Source organism: Pelmatolapia mariae, linkage group LG7 (assembly GCF_036321145.2).
Source record: "Pelmatolapia mariae isolate MD_Pm_ZW linkage group LG7, Pm_UMD_F_2, whole genome shotgun sequence".
NCBI lineage: Eukaryota > Metazoa > Chordata > Actinopteri > Cichliformes > Cichlidae > Pelmatolapia > Pelmatolapia mariae.
The window spans coordinates 38,824,975-38,844,457 of NC_086233.1; the positions used below are offsets into that span (position 1 = coordinate 38,824,975).

The 19,483-nt window shown below is 38.9% G+C and overlaps 1 protein-coding gene across 3 annotated transcripts in view; it reads right to left on the reverse strand.

Moving 5' to 3' along the window:
- The window catches only part of ripor1 (RHO family interacting cell polarization regulator 1), a 45,544-nt gene extending 26,289 nt beyond the window's left edge, over positions 1-19,255 (reverse strand). For 2 of the 3 annotated variants that reach the window (XM_063479054.1, XM_063479051.1), the window contains exon 1: positions 4,236-4,529. In XM_063479054.1, coding sequence (XP_063335124.1) covers positions 4,236-4,254 — 19 coding nt within the window. In that variant the 5' untranslated portion in view covers positions 4,255-4,529. Of the gene's footprint in view, positions 1-4,235; positions 4,530-19,045 lie in introns of those variants that run through there. The other variant, XM_063479052.1, reaches the window with a different exon arrangement.
- Positions 19,256-19,483: the final 228 nt, after the last annotated feature.

Consider the following 19,483-nt stretch of genomic DNA (forward strand, 5'->3'; position numbering starts at 1 on the left):
CCGATCCACCTGACAAACAGGGTATCTTTCACACTGTGTTTGTTCCCTACCTGATCCAAACAGTGGTGCAGTCCTGGCCAATGATAACAAAAGATTCCAGTCACACCATCTCCTCTGCCATTCATGGTTTCAAATCTACACTAGTGCTATGGCCCTGTGCCACAAACTCAAACTCGATTACCACAGAGGCGAATGGAAGGCTGTCACACCACACCTATTGTCTGATGCTGTCTGACCTCTCCCTCCCAGACCATTCTAGAAAAATGTTCCTGCCCCCCCTCCACACACACACACACACACACACACACCTCTAAGTGGGCACTATTATTCACTGCTTGGAAACTCCAAGCTAAACCAAAACTGGGACTTATCTAACCCTGAGCTTTTTATTATGTAGAGATAAAAACAAAAAAATTCTGATAGTGAAAGCATGTACACAGAGTGAGTAATATCTGGACCAGTCCCCAATCCTGCTACATAATGGTGAGTCATAATTTGAGATTATATTGAAAATGCATGCTCTGCCATTAGAATGCAAAGTAAAACCAAATGCAAATCAAACGTTCACTAAGTCAGTGTCTGACCACATGACTGTATCTGCCGATCACTGCTCTTCCCCGTACCATGCAGCTTTAGGTTTACTGGACTAGTCTGGACGTGTAACACCATGTTAAAGGACAGATACCAAACACAATTCAGATGTCTGGCACAGCTGAAGGTGAACAACTTGTCTGTCATAGAGGATCAGCCAACAAAACCATTTTTGACACTTAAAAAGAAATAAAAATAAAAATAAATGAGTAATCATAAAAAGTAATCATGATTTCAATCCTGTTCAAAATAATCATCATAATTATTTTGGCCATAATCATACAGTCCCAGTGTAGTGATCTTTATTTCGAGCACGATATCATTACAGCTCAGCTCTGTCTTGTACATAACAGACTGGTACAACATTCGCATAATTGTCAGTGACCAGCTCCTCTCTCCCCTTACTCTTAAACAAAACCCCCCCCAATACTTGGATTCCTCCACCTGGGGCACCAGTTCCCAAACTGAAATAGGAAATCCACCTTTTTCTGAGTGACAACTGTGGCTTCACACGTTGAGGTGCTTCTAGTCCACGAAACACATGTAGTGACTACACGTGTTTTAATAAGTTGCCTATCTATTAAACGTGATCTAAGGAAGGAATGGTGGTGAACCAGCAACTGGGTCATGGGTGATCAAGGCTTACTGACGCACATCAGCAGCAAAGAATGGTCCGATCCAATGGACAAGCTAGCGTCGCTCATACTGCAGCAAAAGGGGACCAACACAATAATATCAGGATCACCTGCCTAATAAGGTTGACATATGTTATTTTCACAGTATTTAGGATACTCAAGCAATGCTCTCTTTAAAATTTCCACTGACTGATCATCTTTTACTTCCTGCTGAATAACATTTCTTGACTCACTACATATAAAAATTGCTGTGTTTATTCAAAGTGGTCCCTTTGTCATGTCAGTCCTTTCATGCATCTCCATCATGAAAGGAATGTCAAATCTAGACAGACTGGCAGATCCAGCACACACACACACACACACGGGAAGAGGAAAAACACTCGTGTCAAGCTTGCTCCTCTGCCTCTGCCCCCAGACTCTGCCAAGCAAAATAAACACCTGAAAGAAAGAACTATAACTTTTAAAATTCCTAATGATTAGATACATAAGAAATAAACTGACATGTTTTTATAAATATAATCACATCAGTTTTGCAAATCCAAAATAGTTTCTCTATTTGTCCTAAGCAGCTGGACAAATAGAAATCTAAGAGTAAAATAAAATTTCTAAAAGGATGGACAGACAAACAGAAAATAAATACTGAAACATATTCCTCAGGTTTAGCTTGGTAGATACCATTATGTTTAATGGTAAAGGCAAACAAACTGTTCACTGCAACAGTTAACTAAACTACAATAATAGATAGCTATAGGATTTAACAGAAATTCATGAAGTAATGGTTAATGTTAACAGGGTGGAAACGGATGATTATACTGGGTTCTGTTACAAAAAAAACAAAACAAAAAAAAAAACCAAAAACGTTTTGCTTGACTATGAGATGAGGAAAGCATTGCTCTCCATTTCCAGCAATGACTTAATGCCTTATATTGTAACCTAGTTTCTTCTATTTGCAACACTACTATTTCATAGTTTCTTCTCCCACACCCCTGTGCACTGTTCATATATTTTTCTTTCATGGCTAAATCTATTCCTTCCTCACATTACTGTCTGTATGAGAAGGAAACTGGAGGGGGGGGGGGGGGGGGGGGGGGGGGGGGGTTGTACATCCTGCAAGGGCAGGGTCAGGAAAAGACTAGTGCAGTTTCTGGATTTACTGAGTCACAGGAATAACCCAACAAATTTACAGTGCAGCCATGTTCGCTTGTTTCCAGGAAAGAAAAAGAACCCGTTTGAGACAATGAACTGAAGGCATGATAACAAAAACAACAAAGTGAAAAGGGAAGAAAAAGCATAAGATTTTTATGCTTCTCGTTCATATAGTGAGACTTCTTGGTTGAAACAAATCTTACTTTGATCCTTTTTGTTTTGTCTCTCTTTGAAATAACACAGTCCTTCTACATATTCTTCAAGGAAATTTAGAAAGGTATACAATCTCATTAAAACAGTTGTGGTCATAGCTCAAACAGAAATGGACATCAACAATGTTAAAAGTAGTGACTGATGATTATCCTGAAGATAAACATAGAAACCTCATAAAGAAGCATTCAAACACTACCTATACCTTCCATAGTCAATGCCTCTTTACAAGTAGGATTTTCACCAAACCAGTGCCGCTAACACACACACACACATATTCCTTAAATGCCATTTCTTCTGAATTTACTTTTCATGCATTGCAAAAATGGTTTAAAACCAAGGTTAGCAAAGATCAGAACCCCCTTTAGCATTAAACAACTTAAGTAGCCATTAAGACTAGAAAATTGTCATGTGACTTGCTACCATGGTGACCAACAAAACTGAGCAAAAACTTGCTGCAGATTAAAGTTTGCCTTTCAACATGTGGTTCACTTTGTAAAAGGATTAAACCCAGACCATCATTTTACCTCAATCCAAACAGAAAGTCTCAAAACAAATATCAGTCTTAAATTAATATGACAACACTTTTACCTGGAATGTAGCTTCAAACAGAAGGTCTGAAATAAGTCACATAAAAATTAAGACAGAACTCTGTTTATTAATAAAGGCAGGACACTTAGGATATAAGATGATACATCCAAGTAGAGGGGACTATTAGATAGAAAATAAATAAATAAACCAGTTAATAATTTCCTTAAAAAAAAAAACAAACAAACAAACAAAAAACCCCACCATATCAGAGGCAAAGTTTTCTTGTCCTACCTTAAACTATTTTTAATATGTACTGCCCACAACATACCAGGAACATAACATAACTATGTTCCGCGAGTCACTATGAAAAACTGATAACAGAAACAAAACACACCTTCCAAACTTGAGTAACAGTCTTATCATTGTTACACACTCTATCAAGTCTCATCACTGATGAGAAAAGGAGACGACATGAACAATAACAATAAAAACAAACTTTAAAATGAAAAGTTGTAAATTGATATGTAAAAAAAAAAAAAAAAAAAAAAAAAGTCAGATGTGCTCTTGTATGTTTCAAATATGTTTAAAAGCAATGCCGATGTCTTCATCAGTTATTCAAACAGGAGAGCGGGCCCTCATGTACAAAAATATCTTTAAAAAGTGTATCTGAAGCTCAACTGAGGATCAGCCTGTGTTAAACAAATGCAATAATGATCTTCCAAACTACATCGACATTGGCAGAGACACATCAACACACAGAAAAGTTTGTACTCGACTCCCTTGTAGCCACACCTGAATCGATAAACTCTGACGAAGTCTATTTAACTTTAGTGGAAATTTTTACTGAGTACTGTGGAATTTGTCCTCTGTAACTGAGGAAGGAAATCACAAGTTTCATTGTTTTGCACATACATAACTGCAAGCACTGTTAGTAGACAGACTTGAAAAATATGAACTATAAAAATAACTTAAATTTGGTATTTTGGGGTCAAATTCTCTGGCCATCACCTAATAAGTTACAGGCCTGTTAACGTGCAACTGGGAATTCATTTTGACAAACATAAGCAGTTAATGATTAGAGAGATAAGCTAGTCTCTGTGAGGGCATTACACTTGTCCATACCTCCATATCCACTGTACATGGTAGCTGCGGTGGCTGATGTCGACACTTTCTCGTAAAAGATCCACCCAACTCCACAAACAGCTATTCAGCCCTCTATCTTTGTGGCTTCTTCTGTGGTATACTTTTTTAAATCGCTTGCTTTTCTATTCAACTCCTTCACTCGTTTTGGCATCCGTTTCCCCTCACTTTCTCGTTCACACTGTGTCAGTCTGTTTGCCTTTATCTTTCCCCATTTTCACTCAGTTGTTAATCCTTCGTCCGCGCTCTGACTGATCCCGTTTCTTTCCATCTCCACTTCAGTGATAAGAGGAGGGGGAGGAGAAGTGGGGACAAAACAGGAAAAAGCAAAGCAGTCCTCCCTTCTCTTCATCCGTGCTGACATCAGTGTTTCCTGCCCCTCCTTCTCCCTGCTGGACATGTTTCTCAGACTTCAATAGTCAGCACATTTTTGCCCTTTTAATAAATTGCATTTCAAATATTTGAAAATATTCTAGAAACAAAATAAAAACCTGTTACTTCAGCCTGAGACCTTGTGAACTTCATTGGAAAAATACTATATTGCATGATGAATGTGTCAACATATTCACTTTTGCCATTCATAGTGAAATTGTTGCTTAAAATAATATCTTCTTCCTCAAGTTGATTAAAATGAGAAAGTCTCATCTTTAATCTTGTGTTAACTAATGTGCTTCAAAAAGCTGGTCAGCAGAGTTAGTGTAATGTTTTTATTTTACATTAGATTTCTTTGTTTTTAAATCCCTTTCAGTTTTATTTCAGTTTTGTCGGCCCACTTTTTGCAGCTATAACAGCCTCAACTCTTCTTGGAAAGCTTTCCACAGTTTAGGAGTGTCTTTATAGGAATTTATGGCCATTCTTCCATAAACACATCTGTAAGGTCAGACACTGATGTTGGACAAGAAGGCCTGGCTCACAGTCTCTGCTCTAACTAATCAATCCCAAAGGTGTTCTGTCGGGTTGAGGTCAGGACTCTTTGCAGGCCAGTCTAGTTCTTCCACACCAACTCTCTCAACCATGTCTTTATGGACTGTGCACTGGTACGCAGTCATGTTGGAGCAGGAAGGGGCTATCCCCAAACTGTTCACTGACCTGTATTTACACCTACAGGTCAGTGGCCACTCTTTCAATGATAAGGATGTACACATCCTGGGCAGGGAGGAAAAAGGGAAAGACCATCTCTGAATAGAGGAGGGGGCCTAAATTTACATCTTTCACGATCTTACAATGCTGTGATTGTAGCCATTCCCCAACTCTCTGTGAATGGTACTCATGGCCATTGATCAGTGGGCTTTAATCAATCGTTGTTGATCAATGGTCATGACAATTTGCATATTAATGATCAAGGAACTGACCTCACAGCCCATTGTTCATTCAGTGGGCTGGTTTCAGTCATTATGCAAATTGTATTGTACATTGTACTGTTTCAGCTGAGACTGAAGAAGTCACTTGGATGAGTGACGAAACGTTTCTCCCACTGAAAACGCTACGTCCAGATGAACAGAATCAACCTTTGGGGGTTGTCCAGAGAACACGTCTTTGCATAAAACTTGGTGATGTAAGGTTTGGCTACAGCTGCTCGGCCACGGAAACCCACTGAAAGCCACATGAAATATGCAGGTCTGTAGCCACCGACTCTACAGAAAGTTGGAAACCTCTGTGCACTATGCGTCTCAGCATCCACTGACCGCACTCTGATTTTAGGTGGCCTTCCACTTTGTAGTTAGCTGTCATTATATAATGATTAACAAGAAGACAATACTTTAACAAGAATAAACTTATCAAACAATAAACAGCTGGTGTTATAGAATTTACTTTTAAATTTTAGATGGTAACAATTTTTTTTTTTTACTGCATTAGCTTTATTTATTTTTCAATTTAGAATATTATCTGCTTTCGCTTAAAGTAACCAATCTATATAGTGATATTACAGGTTACCACTAGATGGCAGTAGAAGCTTTGGTAGTCAATCCACCATAAACTGCTGATTGTATTTACCACTGTTATGTTGTAAATGTAAGATCTGATCTTTTATTTGCAGATATTTCCACCAGTGACTGCAATAAATTCACACCCTGAAAATAAACACACTGCCAAGTATTACAAGGTTAATCAGAAATAAGAAAATATTTATTCCTCCAAGAGACCATGCCACTGATATCACAAGTTTGACAAGTTACTACTGTGTCTATATTTTGCAACATGAAAATAACACAAAGAGTGCCCAAATGTATTATTGTCTACATCAGGAAGTCACTTAACTCAGTAATAGAGTAGCCACTTTCAAGGGAAAGTGAAAAATCTTTCACAATACAAGTATTTTGAGCTGTGAGCTGAAGAGTGAGATGATCAGAGCTTTGAGGCATGGCACGTTATTTTGTGGAATCAGCAATCACAAGATGGGTACACATTGAGGTCATACAGGGATGTACATGGTCAGCAGCAATACTCAGATATGATGTGGCATTTAAATCCCGTCTGTTGCTGCTAATGGAACAGGTTTGCCAATAAAGGATTCCCCACACCATCAAACCATCAGCAGCAGCGTTTCCATAATTTGACATGTGTCTGGTAATATATCCTGTAGACAAAAATTAGAAGTGCTGAAAGTATTAACAGTTGAATTAATACTTCAATGAAATACACATTACAACTAAGTGTCAATCTGAAGCACCAGGTTTTAGCAATGGAGCTACTGAGAGAGCATCAGGTCAGCTGGATTTTACTGTAGATTGATTTCTTGGTAAAAATCACATTTAAATTAAAGCCTCTAGGCAATTCTTTTCTGTTAGCCACTGAGCTAATATCAAATGTTCAGAATGACTATTTTTGCATTTAATTGGTATTAACAGCTTTAACAAGAGATTGAATAATTTACTCAACTAAAGACTGTTTGAAGCAGTACCAAACACCACACCTGACAAGTAATCTTTTCATACATTTATCAATGTTCTAAAACAGGATTTAAAATACTGATTAACACCGAGTTGAATTGAACAATGTGATTTGAATCAGGAGACAGAAAGACGGTCTCAAGGCTGAACTGAGTCACTGAAACAGAACAGTCTGCAAATTGCTAGTTTGCAATATTTCCACGGTCACAGTACTGTGACCGTGTACTGCGACTGTGTCTTATGGCAATGCAGAGTTGAGCAGGGATGGATTCTAAACCTCCCCCTACTGGTCTGTTCAAAATGACTTCATCTTGTTACTTTTCAGCAGTATTTAGAATTTGGGATGCTACCCTGAACTTTTCTACATATTACCCAACTAAGATTGCTGTCAGAATGCAAATTTGATATTAACCTGTCTCTAATGTCCCAGCTCCCTAGTAGAAAGCCTGTGTGATGCCAGACAACACCCATGTGAGAACAGTGCAGGTAATGTATGGTTAAATCACACTGAGCAGGTGAATGTCATGTGCTCTGCCTCCTGCGCACCATCTAGCAGCGTCCTCAGCTAAAAAAGAACATCAAACAGAATATTTGCGTAGTGAGAACATCCAAAGTGGACTCTCCTGTTGTGTGATATGGGTGAGAAATAGGACTGTTGTAAAGACACTTGGTCCTGTTCTTTTACTTCTAACATTACCCAGAGTTTAAACAACTTTAGGAAATAACATTTCAGACACCAAATTAGTCTTTCCTGTTTGTTGTTTGTTAAATTATCAGTTTTATAACTTGCTAGTCTAATGGTAAGGACAGATACTACTGTAATCTGCACATTTCAGGTCCCAGTGTTGTTGCAAGCCTTATCTACTTATTTTGTGTAGAATGGCCATCATATGAACACCTAATTGTCAATGAAACAGGTTCTTTTCCCAAATGTAACCTAAAATGGAATATGTAGTTTTACATGGCTACAAATGTGTATTACTAAGTTAGCATGAGTCAAGCTCCAAAAAATAGTAAGTCTCTGCTTAGTTAATCACACTCATTGCTAATTTACTATACAAGCATTCTTTAATAAAAACTAGAACTCTCCAGCCAAACTCACTAGTTTTTCCTCCACTGCATTTGGATCACGTGTAGTCCTGCTTGTATGTTATTTGTTTGATGATGTCTTACGTTTGCTTTTCCCTGCAGCTATAAGAGGTACTTTTCATGGCATCTAAAGTAGCGGTTATGCATGACACTAGACAGTGCAGTCAATCAGCCAAGCATGCAAACTATGTGTAGCTGCTGGGAACCAGAAGAGAGCTACATGGATGGATTATTGATGGACGGAAGTACATTGTTCTTTATTGTTCTTCCACAGTTTTCTGCAATCGGCCTCTATGAGCTGTGAATCACACAGAATTCTGAGATGATGGTAAATTGTTACAAACAACATGGTTATTAAAACAAGTCTCCTGCTTCTAATCATGTAATCTCCAAATATCAAATCAACTTTAACTAACGGTAAATGACTGGAATAGCCAGTCTAAACCTTCTAAAAAACACAGATTTCAGTGTCTTCCAATAAAGTCAGACCCAACATGATTTTACCTTAATTACTTAAAAACACACATACATCAAACTGAAAGTCAAATATTTCCATACCCTCCTTAACTGTGGAAGCAACAGTTCACCACAAAATGCATGAACACAAGACCATGAAGTAGCACGGGAAGCACAGAAAGTGGCAGGCTTGACGAATTCTCATAGTCTTTAAATTTTTTGTTTCACTTCACTATATAAAAAAAAAAAAAAAGAAGTTATTTCCATGTAATGACTTTGGCTTCTCTCTGCAGCAGGGTGAAACCAAACACCATCACCACCAAGACTAGCTTACATGTTGCTGATGCTTACTGTCACCAGTCAGGAGTAAGTGCAACATGTAAATGACAGTCTGCAAGTTGTGCACAGGCTCTTCAAAGGACATGCACACAACCATACCACTCTCTTTAGATATTAGTTCAGTTTCAGGGGAAAGTAACACTTTATCAGTAACTACTTTGATACAGATGCTCTCCTCGCCTCAAACCAAACATTATCTTGTGCAACTATCATGCACAGTTTAGATTTACTCACACAGGCCCTAACCCTGTAATATACCATGCTGTACTGTGCAATAGAACAAATAAATGTAACCAGTCTAGTGAACCAGAATGAGCTTGGTACTGAGCTGACAGACTGTTCGTACTTCACTAAGCACTGTGTGTGTGTGTGTGTGTGTGTGTGTGTGTGTGTGTGTGCGGACCCCTGTGAAGTGGGGACTTTCTGGTTAATCCCCAGCTGGCAAATAAGCAGCTTAACTATCACTGGAGTGCTTCAAGCTAATGACTAGCTTGTAACCAGTCTAATATCGTTCAGAGTCCCACAAGACTGATCAGAAACTGTAAATTAACTGTACATAAACTGACAGCAACTGTAGATAGGTGTGTGACACTACTTGGTTGGGCTAGTGAACAGGCTGTGCATGCGGAGAAACTGTGTCAATGGGTTAACCCTTCGTGTAAAACTCTGAAGGTTAAGCTGCTGCACGGGCAGGTAGAGATACACGACACAGCTGATGCTGAGCAGATAGTTTAATCTGTGACAACAACCTGGTCATAATACCTCAGACCAAGACAGCGAACTCAAGTCAGCAAGTGTACCTCCCACCCCCACATCACGGTGCTGTATACCTGGCAAAGTAACTCACTAAAATAGTCATTATCCTGAATCCTAATTAGTGCTGTTTGGATAGATACATGCTTGTAGTGTAAGAGTTTTGAGAGCTCAATAAGCGTAGCAACATGTAATGCTAATACTACATCATCTTTTTATTTTAGTAGGCTAATTTGGGTGACCAAAATAGCTGACCCTTTTGGCAGCCAGTTTGGTGTCTGAAGGATAAACGTAAATGCCTTTGAGGAAAAAAGGTCCCCCTCTGCAGCCCTGTATCCCCCACGTATCTTAAATAATGCATTAACAATTACCAGCTTAAATCAGGTGTCCATTTTGTTGATGGCAATTTTTAGAAGCTAATTTATGAAGACTTCTGCTGATAAGGAATGACCGTTTTTCCAATCAAGGAAGTTACTAGGCTACCTATACCCATACAGCACAAAGAAAACCACTGGGGCAGACAACCAGTGAACTGAACAACAGCTGTACTTCACATGGCTCTGCTGCTTCCTTTACTACCACCAGCAATGACTCTACCCTTTTCCCCCCCTCAGCGCAATCTGTGAAACTGACCACGCAACATCTCATGGGCTTGATGGCATCAGCCTCAAGACCATGAGCCTCAGGGAGTGGATTGTGGAATCATTTACATGCTGTAAAGAGTTTACTCCCAGCTAGATAGTAATAGCTACCTGACAGACTGCAGTATGTGAGCTTGAGCAGTGCTCCATCACATTTGGTGATGTGCAGTACAGCTTCACAAGGGATTGCGCTGTATCAATGCCAATTATAGAAATACTGAATATGTGCAGTGGTTAGATTTAGAACTGACAGGGCTGCGTGCCTGAGCATTTACATCGACACCACACAGAACTAGACAACCAACATGGAATTTGAATACAAGTAGATGAGCAAACCATTTCCCAAGGAAGTTGAGTTCCTCAATCTTGTGCAGCAAAATGTTAGAAATGTTCTGATGTCACCAGCAGACTAATAAACTGATCAGGACAGCTGGTTTTGTGGTTGGCTGTAACCCAGTGACTTTTGAAGCTGTGGTGGAGAGCAGGTTACTGAAAAAACTGTTACTAACCACTACTTACTGAACAGGCATGTAGACAAGGTCAAGATGGTCTGCTCAAGTACAAACCAAACATCAGAATAGTAAAAGAGCTGAATCTATGTCACAAATAATCAAAGCAGTTCTAAAGAGAAAAAAGGGGGTTCAGCCACTTACTATTAAGGTTTAACTAATGAAGGGTGTGTGTGAATGATAGAGCCTTGCCAATTTTCAAAATCTCTCTCTATAGGTGCTATTGATATGAAATTCTCACCAGATGTTGGTAGCCACCCATTCAGTCCACATGTGCAGAGAAATCAAACCATAGATGCCCATAACTTAAGTTATGTGCAATAATGAGAAATGACAAAGGGAAAAGTATTGAGTACACATGAAGAAACGAAGGTGCAAAAAAAAAAAATAAAATAAAAAAAAATAAAAAAAATCTAAAAGCAGCCCTGCAACTTAATATCAGCCGGTTCTTTCCCAACTGATAGCCTATATAAAAGTGTTTAATTACCAATGCACCTATCTCAGGATGGGTAAAACTAATGAGCTCTCTTAATACTTAATTTTACTTGCTGTATTTCTACACTTGTTCTATAAATAAATATGGAATTGCTATTAAATCAGTGGTGGGAAATTTTTCATTTTTTGGCATCTCTTGGCGGTTGTTTCTGTAACACTGTCACTCGAGTTTTATCTGTGGCCATTTTGTCTTTGATCTTGATCAAACTCCTAATGCATTGGTGTGTATGGCTACAGAGGCCAAAGATTAGCATAACATGCTAACATGCATAAAGTATCAGTAGCCTTTTGTGAAGCCTATCAAAATATGGATGGAATGAGTTCTACTGACTTTATCCTGACCATGTTTCATATTTCTATTAAGTTATTTTTGTGATAACGCTTATCATTTAATGGGCCAGCCCTATGTATAGCTCTACTTTAGTTTTTAACCAAAGCCTGTCTTTCATTTGCCTTATCTTAGAGTAAGATAACACACCTAGGGACCAAATTATTTTAAAAGCTTTGCTCCACAAACTACACAAAGTCAGCTCACACACACCCACACAAAGTTGAATAAACTGTCGTGTGTTCCAACACTAAAATATTAAATTGCTTTCATAAAGGTACAAAAGCACATTCCACTTAGGGATGCATACACAGTGCATACTGTACATACTGCATTTATCTCCAAATTAGCTCTTACACTTTTAGTGTTGAACCCAAGAGGCCTAGTAGGCAATCCCTTTGACTGCAAGTCAAAATAAAATTCTCAACTGCGTAATGTGAATGAGGAAACTGTATGTTAACAAGAATTGGCACGGCAGGTATGATGGACAGGAAAGACTGCAAGACGAGATGAGCAGGGCTTTGCGTGTTTTCCCCGTGAATTACACACAGCTCGCTTCAGGGTAAAAATTCATGCAGGGAAAAAGATAAGCATCACAGTGCATGAGCATTATTAAAAAATGATGATTAGCATGAGAGAAGGGGAAAGACCTTACAACATCCAAATTTGTACTTAACTCAACACTTCCTGTAAAAACTCTTCTTGTTCCTATTGAAAGCCTGAAAAGTCCTGAAAACAGCAACAACCAAACACTCCCACCCACCTAATTATGGAAGAAGACAGTGGGTCAGCAAAGGCATAAACAGCTGTGCCAGACAGTGTAATGAATGAGTATAGCACAAGCTTGCCTACCGCGTGAGTCACAGTCTAAAAAACTCAGACGCACACTGTAACAGTCAGAGGTCATGTAATAGGATTTCTTAGCTTTGATAATGAGAGTGACTCCATTCTGGAAACAGTGGGCAACGGTTCCACCAGTGTTTTCATGTGGCTGGTGTGTTTTAGTTTTGTTTGTTTGTTTGTTTTTACATTAGTAGAACACCTGCAAATTTCTGTTTCCATCCTTTTTCCACAAACTGAAGTATAATGACGTAGAAGAGCAGTTTTGGTGACTTACTTGCTAATAAAATGTGACAAAGCTAAATGTCAACGAAAGGCTGCAAATTTGCTAGAATGCTATAAATGCATGGATATAAAGTAGTCGTTACACAACCCAGCACAAGTGTAAACAGGGCTGTGGGATATGGTGACAATATTTAAACATCTATCGTTTCATATTATGCTCTATTATTTATTTCATGTTGTTGTAAAAAAATATTTTCATTGCAGTAAGCAGTGTTTTAGATAACAGTTTGCAATGGTCACCACAGAGCAACAGAAGGACCAGCCAAAACTAATCGAGGAGCCTCTTCCTAAACGAGGGGCCATCTCTGTAGCATGGACATGGTTTGTTATGGAAAGTCTGACACAGAGCAGAAAACTATTGTGCAAATTATGCAGCAACCTGGTACCACACACACTGACAGAACAAATCTCTTTCACCACCTAAGGAAGACTCATGTGAAAGTATAGAGAGATTAAGAATAAGAAGAAAGGAGAAGAAGAAGAAAAAAAAAAAGTCATCAGGTGCTCAAAATAAACCTCAGATTCAGAGGTCAGAACTGTCTTTTCCCAGTAGCACGCCATATAATAAAGACACACAAAGATAACAGCAGCCATTACAACTTATATCTATCTATCTATTTGGATAAGAAATTACTTATGGCTAAAGAACCAAATGGGACAGACAAAAAAAAAGAAAAAAAAAGAGAAAAAAAAAAAAAAAAGAAATTACTTATGACTCACAACTGATTTTGGTCATGTTGCACAGGCCTAATCGTCAAATTTGCCTTTATGGTCCATTGGCACTCAAGTATTTTCTGCATTACTAACTGTTAAGTTAACTGCTTGTCTATCTTCCAAGCATCTTTAGTCTCACCCATAAAATCAGCAAGTTTTGTTGAAAGCGACACATTTCTTCTGAGATGAACATGACTTAGCTTTTTCAAACAATAGCCAATGAAAATTTGGGACACTCACTCTTTTGTGGATAAGGGTTAAAGTTGTGCAGGTCACACCTTTACTATGTACAAATATAATACTGCTCAATATCAGCTTTTGTGGCTGTTGTTTTATACTTTAAGTACAAGAAATTATTATCAATCACTCACAGGTGCACCCAAGACTGGCCAAACGCTTCCTAGGTGATTTACAAGAACTGCTCACATGTTCCTATGGACTTAGGGGTGGGTTTTTATAATCGATTTATCGATTAAAATCGATTCTGGCTTGGATAACGTGAAATCGATTCATTAAAATCCTGAATCGATTTTTTAATATAAATTTATTTTGCCCGAAACGCCAGAATCTCAGGTGAAACCTCACAACATTTCAACAAACACCAAACAGCTAAGACAGTAAATGAGAGCAGGTACACGGATTCTGCACAAAGACGTAAACACAAAGCGCGGACCCGCGGATCAGAATCAGTGAGACGTCGCCTTTCTCACCGTAGGCATGGACACGGTCGGGGCTGAAAGCCGACAGCTCGCTGATTCTGATGCGTCGGCGGGTCCGCGCTTTGTGTTCACGCCCTTTTTGCGCTGATTCAGAAGCTGCAGGTTTTATCTCTCTCCAAACAATATTGACCGAACCAGCAGCAAAAGAAGATCCAAACTACGCTTCACATAAACATCGTCATGAATTCACTCTGACTTTTACTGTTTTGCTTCCACCACGATAAAAATCACACGTCATGCACAGCTCTCTCTCTCTCTCTCTCTGTACTTCAAGAACAGTTTCCCGTCTAAAAATCTGTTTTCTGCATTATTCGCTTGCTTGTTACGCACAAGTCTACCGTTATTTACAGCGCTGTCGGCCGCTGTTTTTTTTTTTTTTCGTTTTACATACTTCCAAAAAGAAAACCTAATTTCTGCCGTTCAATACTGAACAAATTTAAACTTTTTAAAATTATGCAAAATGCAGAACGCTTAGCCGTGTCTCTAATAAAACCGCTGTAACGTCAGAGGTAATGTTCATATGTTGATTAATGGTTTTCTTTCGTTTTTGATGTACTGCAGAATATTTTTTATAAAATCCCAGGCCAGGAAAACCACCTTCATGTTTTTCTGTGTTTTATCTTCAGCTACTTTAACACAAAGGCATCTGCTGTGACGCTTACACCTTTGATAAAGTCTTGCGTGTCAGCTTCCTTTTTATAGATACAAAAATATGTAAATGTACTGATCTGAATTATAATATTTCTGACTGTCAAAATTTCCCAGATTCAAATCGAATTGAATCGAATCGACTCGTGGATCAAATCGTTTCGGGACCTTGTGAATCGGAAACGAATCGATTCTAGAAATCAGTGACGATACCCAGCCCTATATGGACTGTGTTCTGCAATACTGATAGCAGTCATGATATCAGTACCAAAGCAACACTAACTATTCCAACAAGCTCTATTGTTTACAATGAAAGACATGTAATGTGCAACGTACAGCATGCAGCGCACACACACAGCAACAGTTCACTCTTGCAACAGCGGCGATGCTCAGTTGAAATTTCTCAGTTGCAAACATGTTTCAGCACATTCACACACAATACCACCTAGCTTCATCTTTCCTCCTCTGAAAGAAAGACGGTACTAGATTTATTCTCTTCACTGGACTTCATACAGTTAATTTCATGATCTTCTGATGGTGTGGTCACTTTAAGTGTCTAACCCTCAATTTTATCATGTACAGAAACCCCCTTCATAGTCATGATTTGACACAAAGGAAAGCCACCATTCTTTAAAATAATAGGTAGTAACTCATCTGACACATCACTTCTATTCTAGTGTGTAAAATTGGTCACTAATGTGACCGAACACTAGCCTCAGTTTGATTTTGATATTGCCATTGTGGGCTATAACTTTATTTCCAAACAGATAACTTTCAAGAGCATAACAAATGAGACTGTTCCTAACTTTAGAACATCTCAAGAATCAAAGTCATTAACTTTCAGTAAACTTTAGCTGTCCTTTCAGTGTATGTGGGCGTGGGGTTCTATAGTGTAATTTGTATGAGCTCATGTTTGAGAGTTTGAGTTAATTGGTTGTTTGTCCAGTTCTTCATGGAAATCTACTCTAACACAGGAAGTCATTAACTTCAAAGGCTTGTGTATAAGTGTGTGTCTGTGTGCGCATATGCGTTTGTGTAAGTCTCCACAGCAATTGTAATGCATACATATAGAAACATACACTCTCAGTGTGGGGGCCTGCCTCTCTGTTACACAAGACATTTCTGGGTTACATTTTCATCAAGATAAAGAAGCTGAGCAGCAGTGTTTGTTCTCAGTGTCTACAGCCATTTGTAAAACATGTGGAGGCTTGTCACAGTCTCATTGCCCCATAATTAAACATGTTTGGAAATGCTCACTCACTACTCACCAATTTGTTCCAACATTTAACACACTAGACAGGTGCAGTTCACTTACTGGAGACAAAACTAAAGACAGGAAGACCTGCAAACAACTGCACAAGCTGCAGTAAAGGCCTGGTAAGGCTGCACAGTCGGAAACCCCTTCTTTGGGTATAATTCAAGGTACATCTCTTACTCTGAGTTCCTACTTTGAGACTAAAGCCCTATTAACTGAACACTCTTCTTATTTTTGGTTCTAGGTATAATGAACAATTAACATTCAACAAGCCTCTAACGAAGCAAACTATCACAACACAAAGATGAGCAGTAAGTAAAAAACAAAAAACAAACAAACCCTACTTATAAACCTAATACCAGTGGGTTCTTTAACACAAGAGCTAAACACATTTTGGTCTTTTCCGAACTGGCTGTCAGCCAAACTCTCATTTTAATTGTAGGTTTTGCTATATTGCCCTATAATTAGTGCAGAGATTCTCACAAGTGACATCACACCGAAAGTACAGTCACAATGTTGAAAATTAGTGATAATGAATACATGTTAAGTGAAAGGAGAATGAGCTGAGGTAGTGCCATGACCACACACTGCACTGTATCCGTTTCATGCACCTTGCTAGCTTAGGCCTGCATATTAGCTAAATTAGGTATTCACATAGTGACAGTCCAGCAACTGCACAATAGACTTACTGTTCAATGCACCCTGTGAGAGCAACACAGGCACAGTGTGTTTGTGGTTTCACTGTAGCATTCCCACAGTCAGCCTGAAAAAGTCTGTTTTCCTATTACTACAATATGGGGTCCATGACCTTCTGCCTTGGAATCAAATAGTGTGTTTGTTTTGGCAGGCAGCATCCTACTGCAGTTGTGGGATGCATTTCACAGTTATGCCAAGAATGCTGTCATTGCAACTAGAGTCACATGTCATAACATCAGGCCAACACTGAACCTTCCAGATCTCACAAAAGCACAGCACACTAAACCAGCGTAGCACTACTGTCTGGTTTACACTGTTGATGTCCAACACCCTCCATCCACCCAGCCATCTGGGTGGATGGAGGGTGAAGTGTTAATATAGTGTGTTTAATAAAAAGCAAAGGTACATCTATAAGACTGCACAGTATCTCAGCATACTGAAGTCCACAATTACTTAAACGAGTTTTACTACTACTTCCAATTTCAAGAGTTTGATTCTTTGTTTTTATTTAAGTACTTTCGATAAAAAGAAGAGCTTAAAACAGCAATTTCAGTTTTCTAAGGAAATGCTTAGGCTAAGTACATCCAGTTATCAGTTACATCCAGACAAATTTCCACTAGATACATATTTTGTTAGCAGAAACAGACAGAAAGAATCAGCTTTCCTCACCTACAGTGCAATGATTTACAAGTGTGAAGTAAAAAAAAAAAAAGCAAACTAAAATGTAAGAAATCTGTCCTCTTCTCATTCTTTCCAAAATCTCCCTCACAGCAACCTTGTTCTCTTCACCTCACTTCCCTCCATCACAGACAGACCCTCTATTAGCCTCTTTAACCTGCTAACAGTCTCACACTGCATTCAACCTTTGAGACGCTGAAGCGCCTCATCAAGGCACAGCACAATAACTGTAAATAATTATCTTGATATTTGTTAAAGTTTAAATAAGTTTCAAAACTTGCACTTATGAAACCAGCACTACAATGACAGTACCTATGCTGAGTAGGCCGAATTAAAGCTCAAATACACTAGATTAAAGTGGGTTTTTAATATGTGCAATGAAGTGAGACTAAGAGCCCTTTACCATTAGTACCATTTAGTTGCCACTATATGAGCTCACCTTGTGCCAAAAATTAAGTTAACTTCATGGTGTTAACTTGTGCGAGGTAATTATGGTAGCTTTGCATCTAAACATTAGTATTTAACAACTGCTTATAGATAAATTTGTTGGCTGTGCACAGCTCACCTCTCTTCAGATAGAATCTTCCTGAAAACTGACTTCCCCAGTTGCTTTCTTCTCTCACTGTCCCTTCTTATTCTTTGAATTTGCCTTCTTGTAGAAAGACGTGACTTACAGGGAATATGAGCAGTAGTCCAGATACAGTAGAATACAGTAAATTGGCTGTGCTGTAAAGGCCACCCCAATGCTGGACGAAACCATGTTACTTGATTTGTAAGGGGTGAAGGGGACATCAGATATTCTTCAGTATTCATGGGTATCAAAGTTCAATTGCCCAACCAATTTATTCAAGAAATTTATTTAAGGCAACATTTACTTAGAAGTTAAAAACTAAAACAAAAAAACTTTTCATTCTAGGTTTGCCAGAGCCCCTTCCGCCTTTGGGGCCCTGGGTACTCTGTCCCAATCTTCCCCCATTATTTGGATATGTGAATCTGTTTTCAAAGAAAACCATTGTGCTCAATTCCCACGTTTTCCCATTTACAATCTTTTAGCTCTTTTGCGATAAAATACTGGCATTAGGATAACCTACAGGGTATTAAAAATGTGCCATACATTTTAATTTTGACGGAATTTAGCTATTTTTAACGTCAATAATACATTTTCGTTTCGCATAATGTGCTGCTACAAGCAACCAAACGAGGCTATATTTGTCTTGAAGCTGCTTGGCACTCAAAGTAGAAATACTAAAGATTTGACAGATTTTTCGACACGGTTTGGCACACCGGCTTCAGCACAGCGGAGTGACAGCAGAGTAATGCAGCAGGAGAGGCGGTTACAACGGAAGAGCTACTTTCCTAAGGTAGGCTCTCTACCACAAACCTAGAGAAGATAACCAGCATGGGGAAAAGGCTAGATAAACTTGAAAATGTACAATTTAGTAACAAAAAAACGTACATATTGACCGCGGTGTCTTCTTCTCCTTGTACAGCTGACGCAAATCTTCTTTATTCAGAAAAGAAAACGGGTCGACTATTCCGAGCGCACTTGTTGTCACAGTTCACCAGTCTTGTTAACACTGACCTCCTAGTTAGAAAAGAAAGAAGGAAAAAAACTACCGTGGTGAACAGCATTCCTCAAGCAGTCAGTCAGTCAGTACTTAACAGCGTCAACGCTCCGCGTTTAGCGCGAGCACTTCCTGTAAGCTAAACGCTTTCAAATTAACGCCTAATCACCACAGCTAATTGGTTCATGCGCTCGTGCCTGTCCTGCTACCAGTGCAAAACAATGCCAACTCACGTCTGACTGCTCGGCTGTGGTTTGGGATAATATTTTTTTCATAACGCCCAATATCCTGATAGGGCTTCTAACTTCTAAGGGCGACTAGGTGGGACA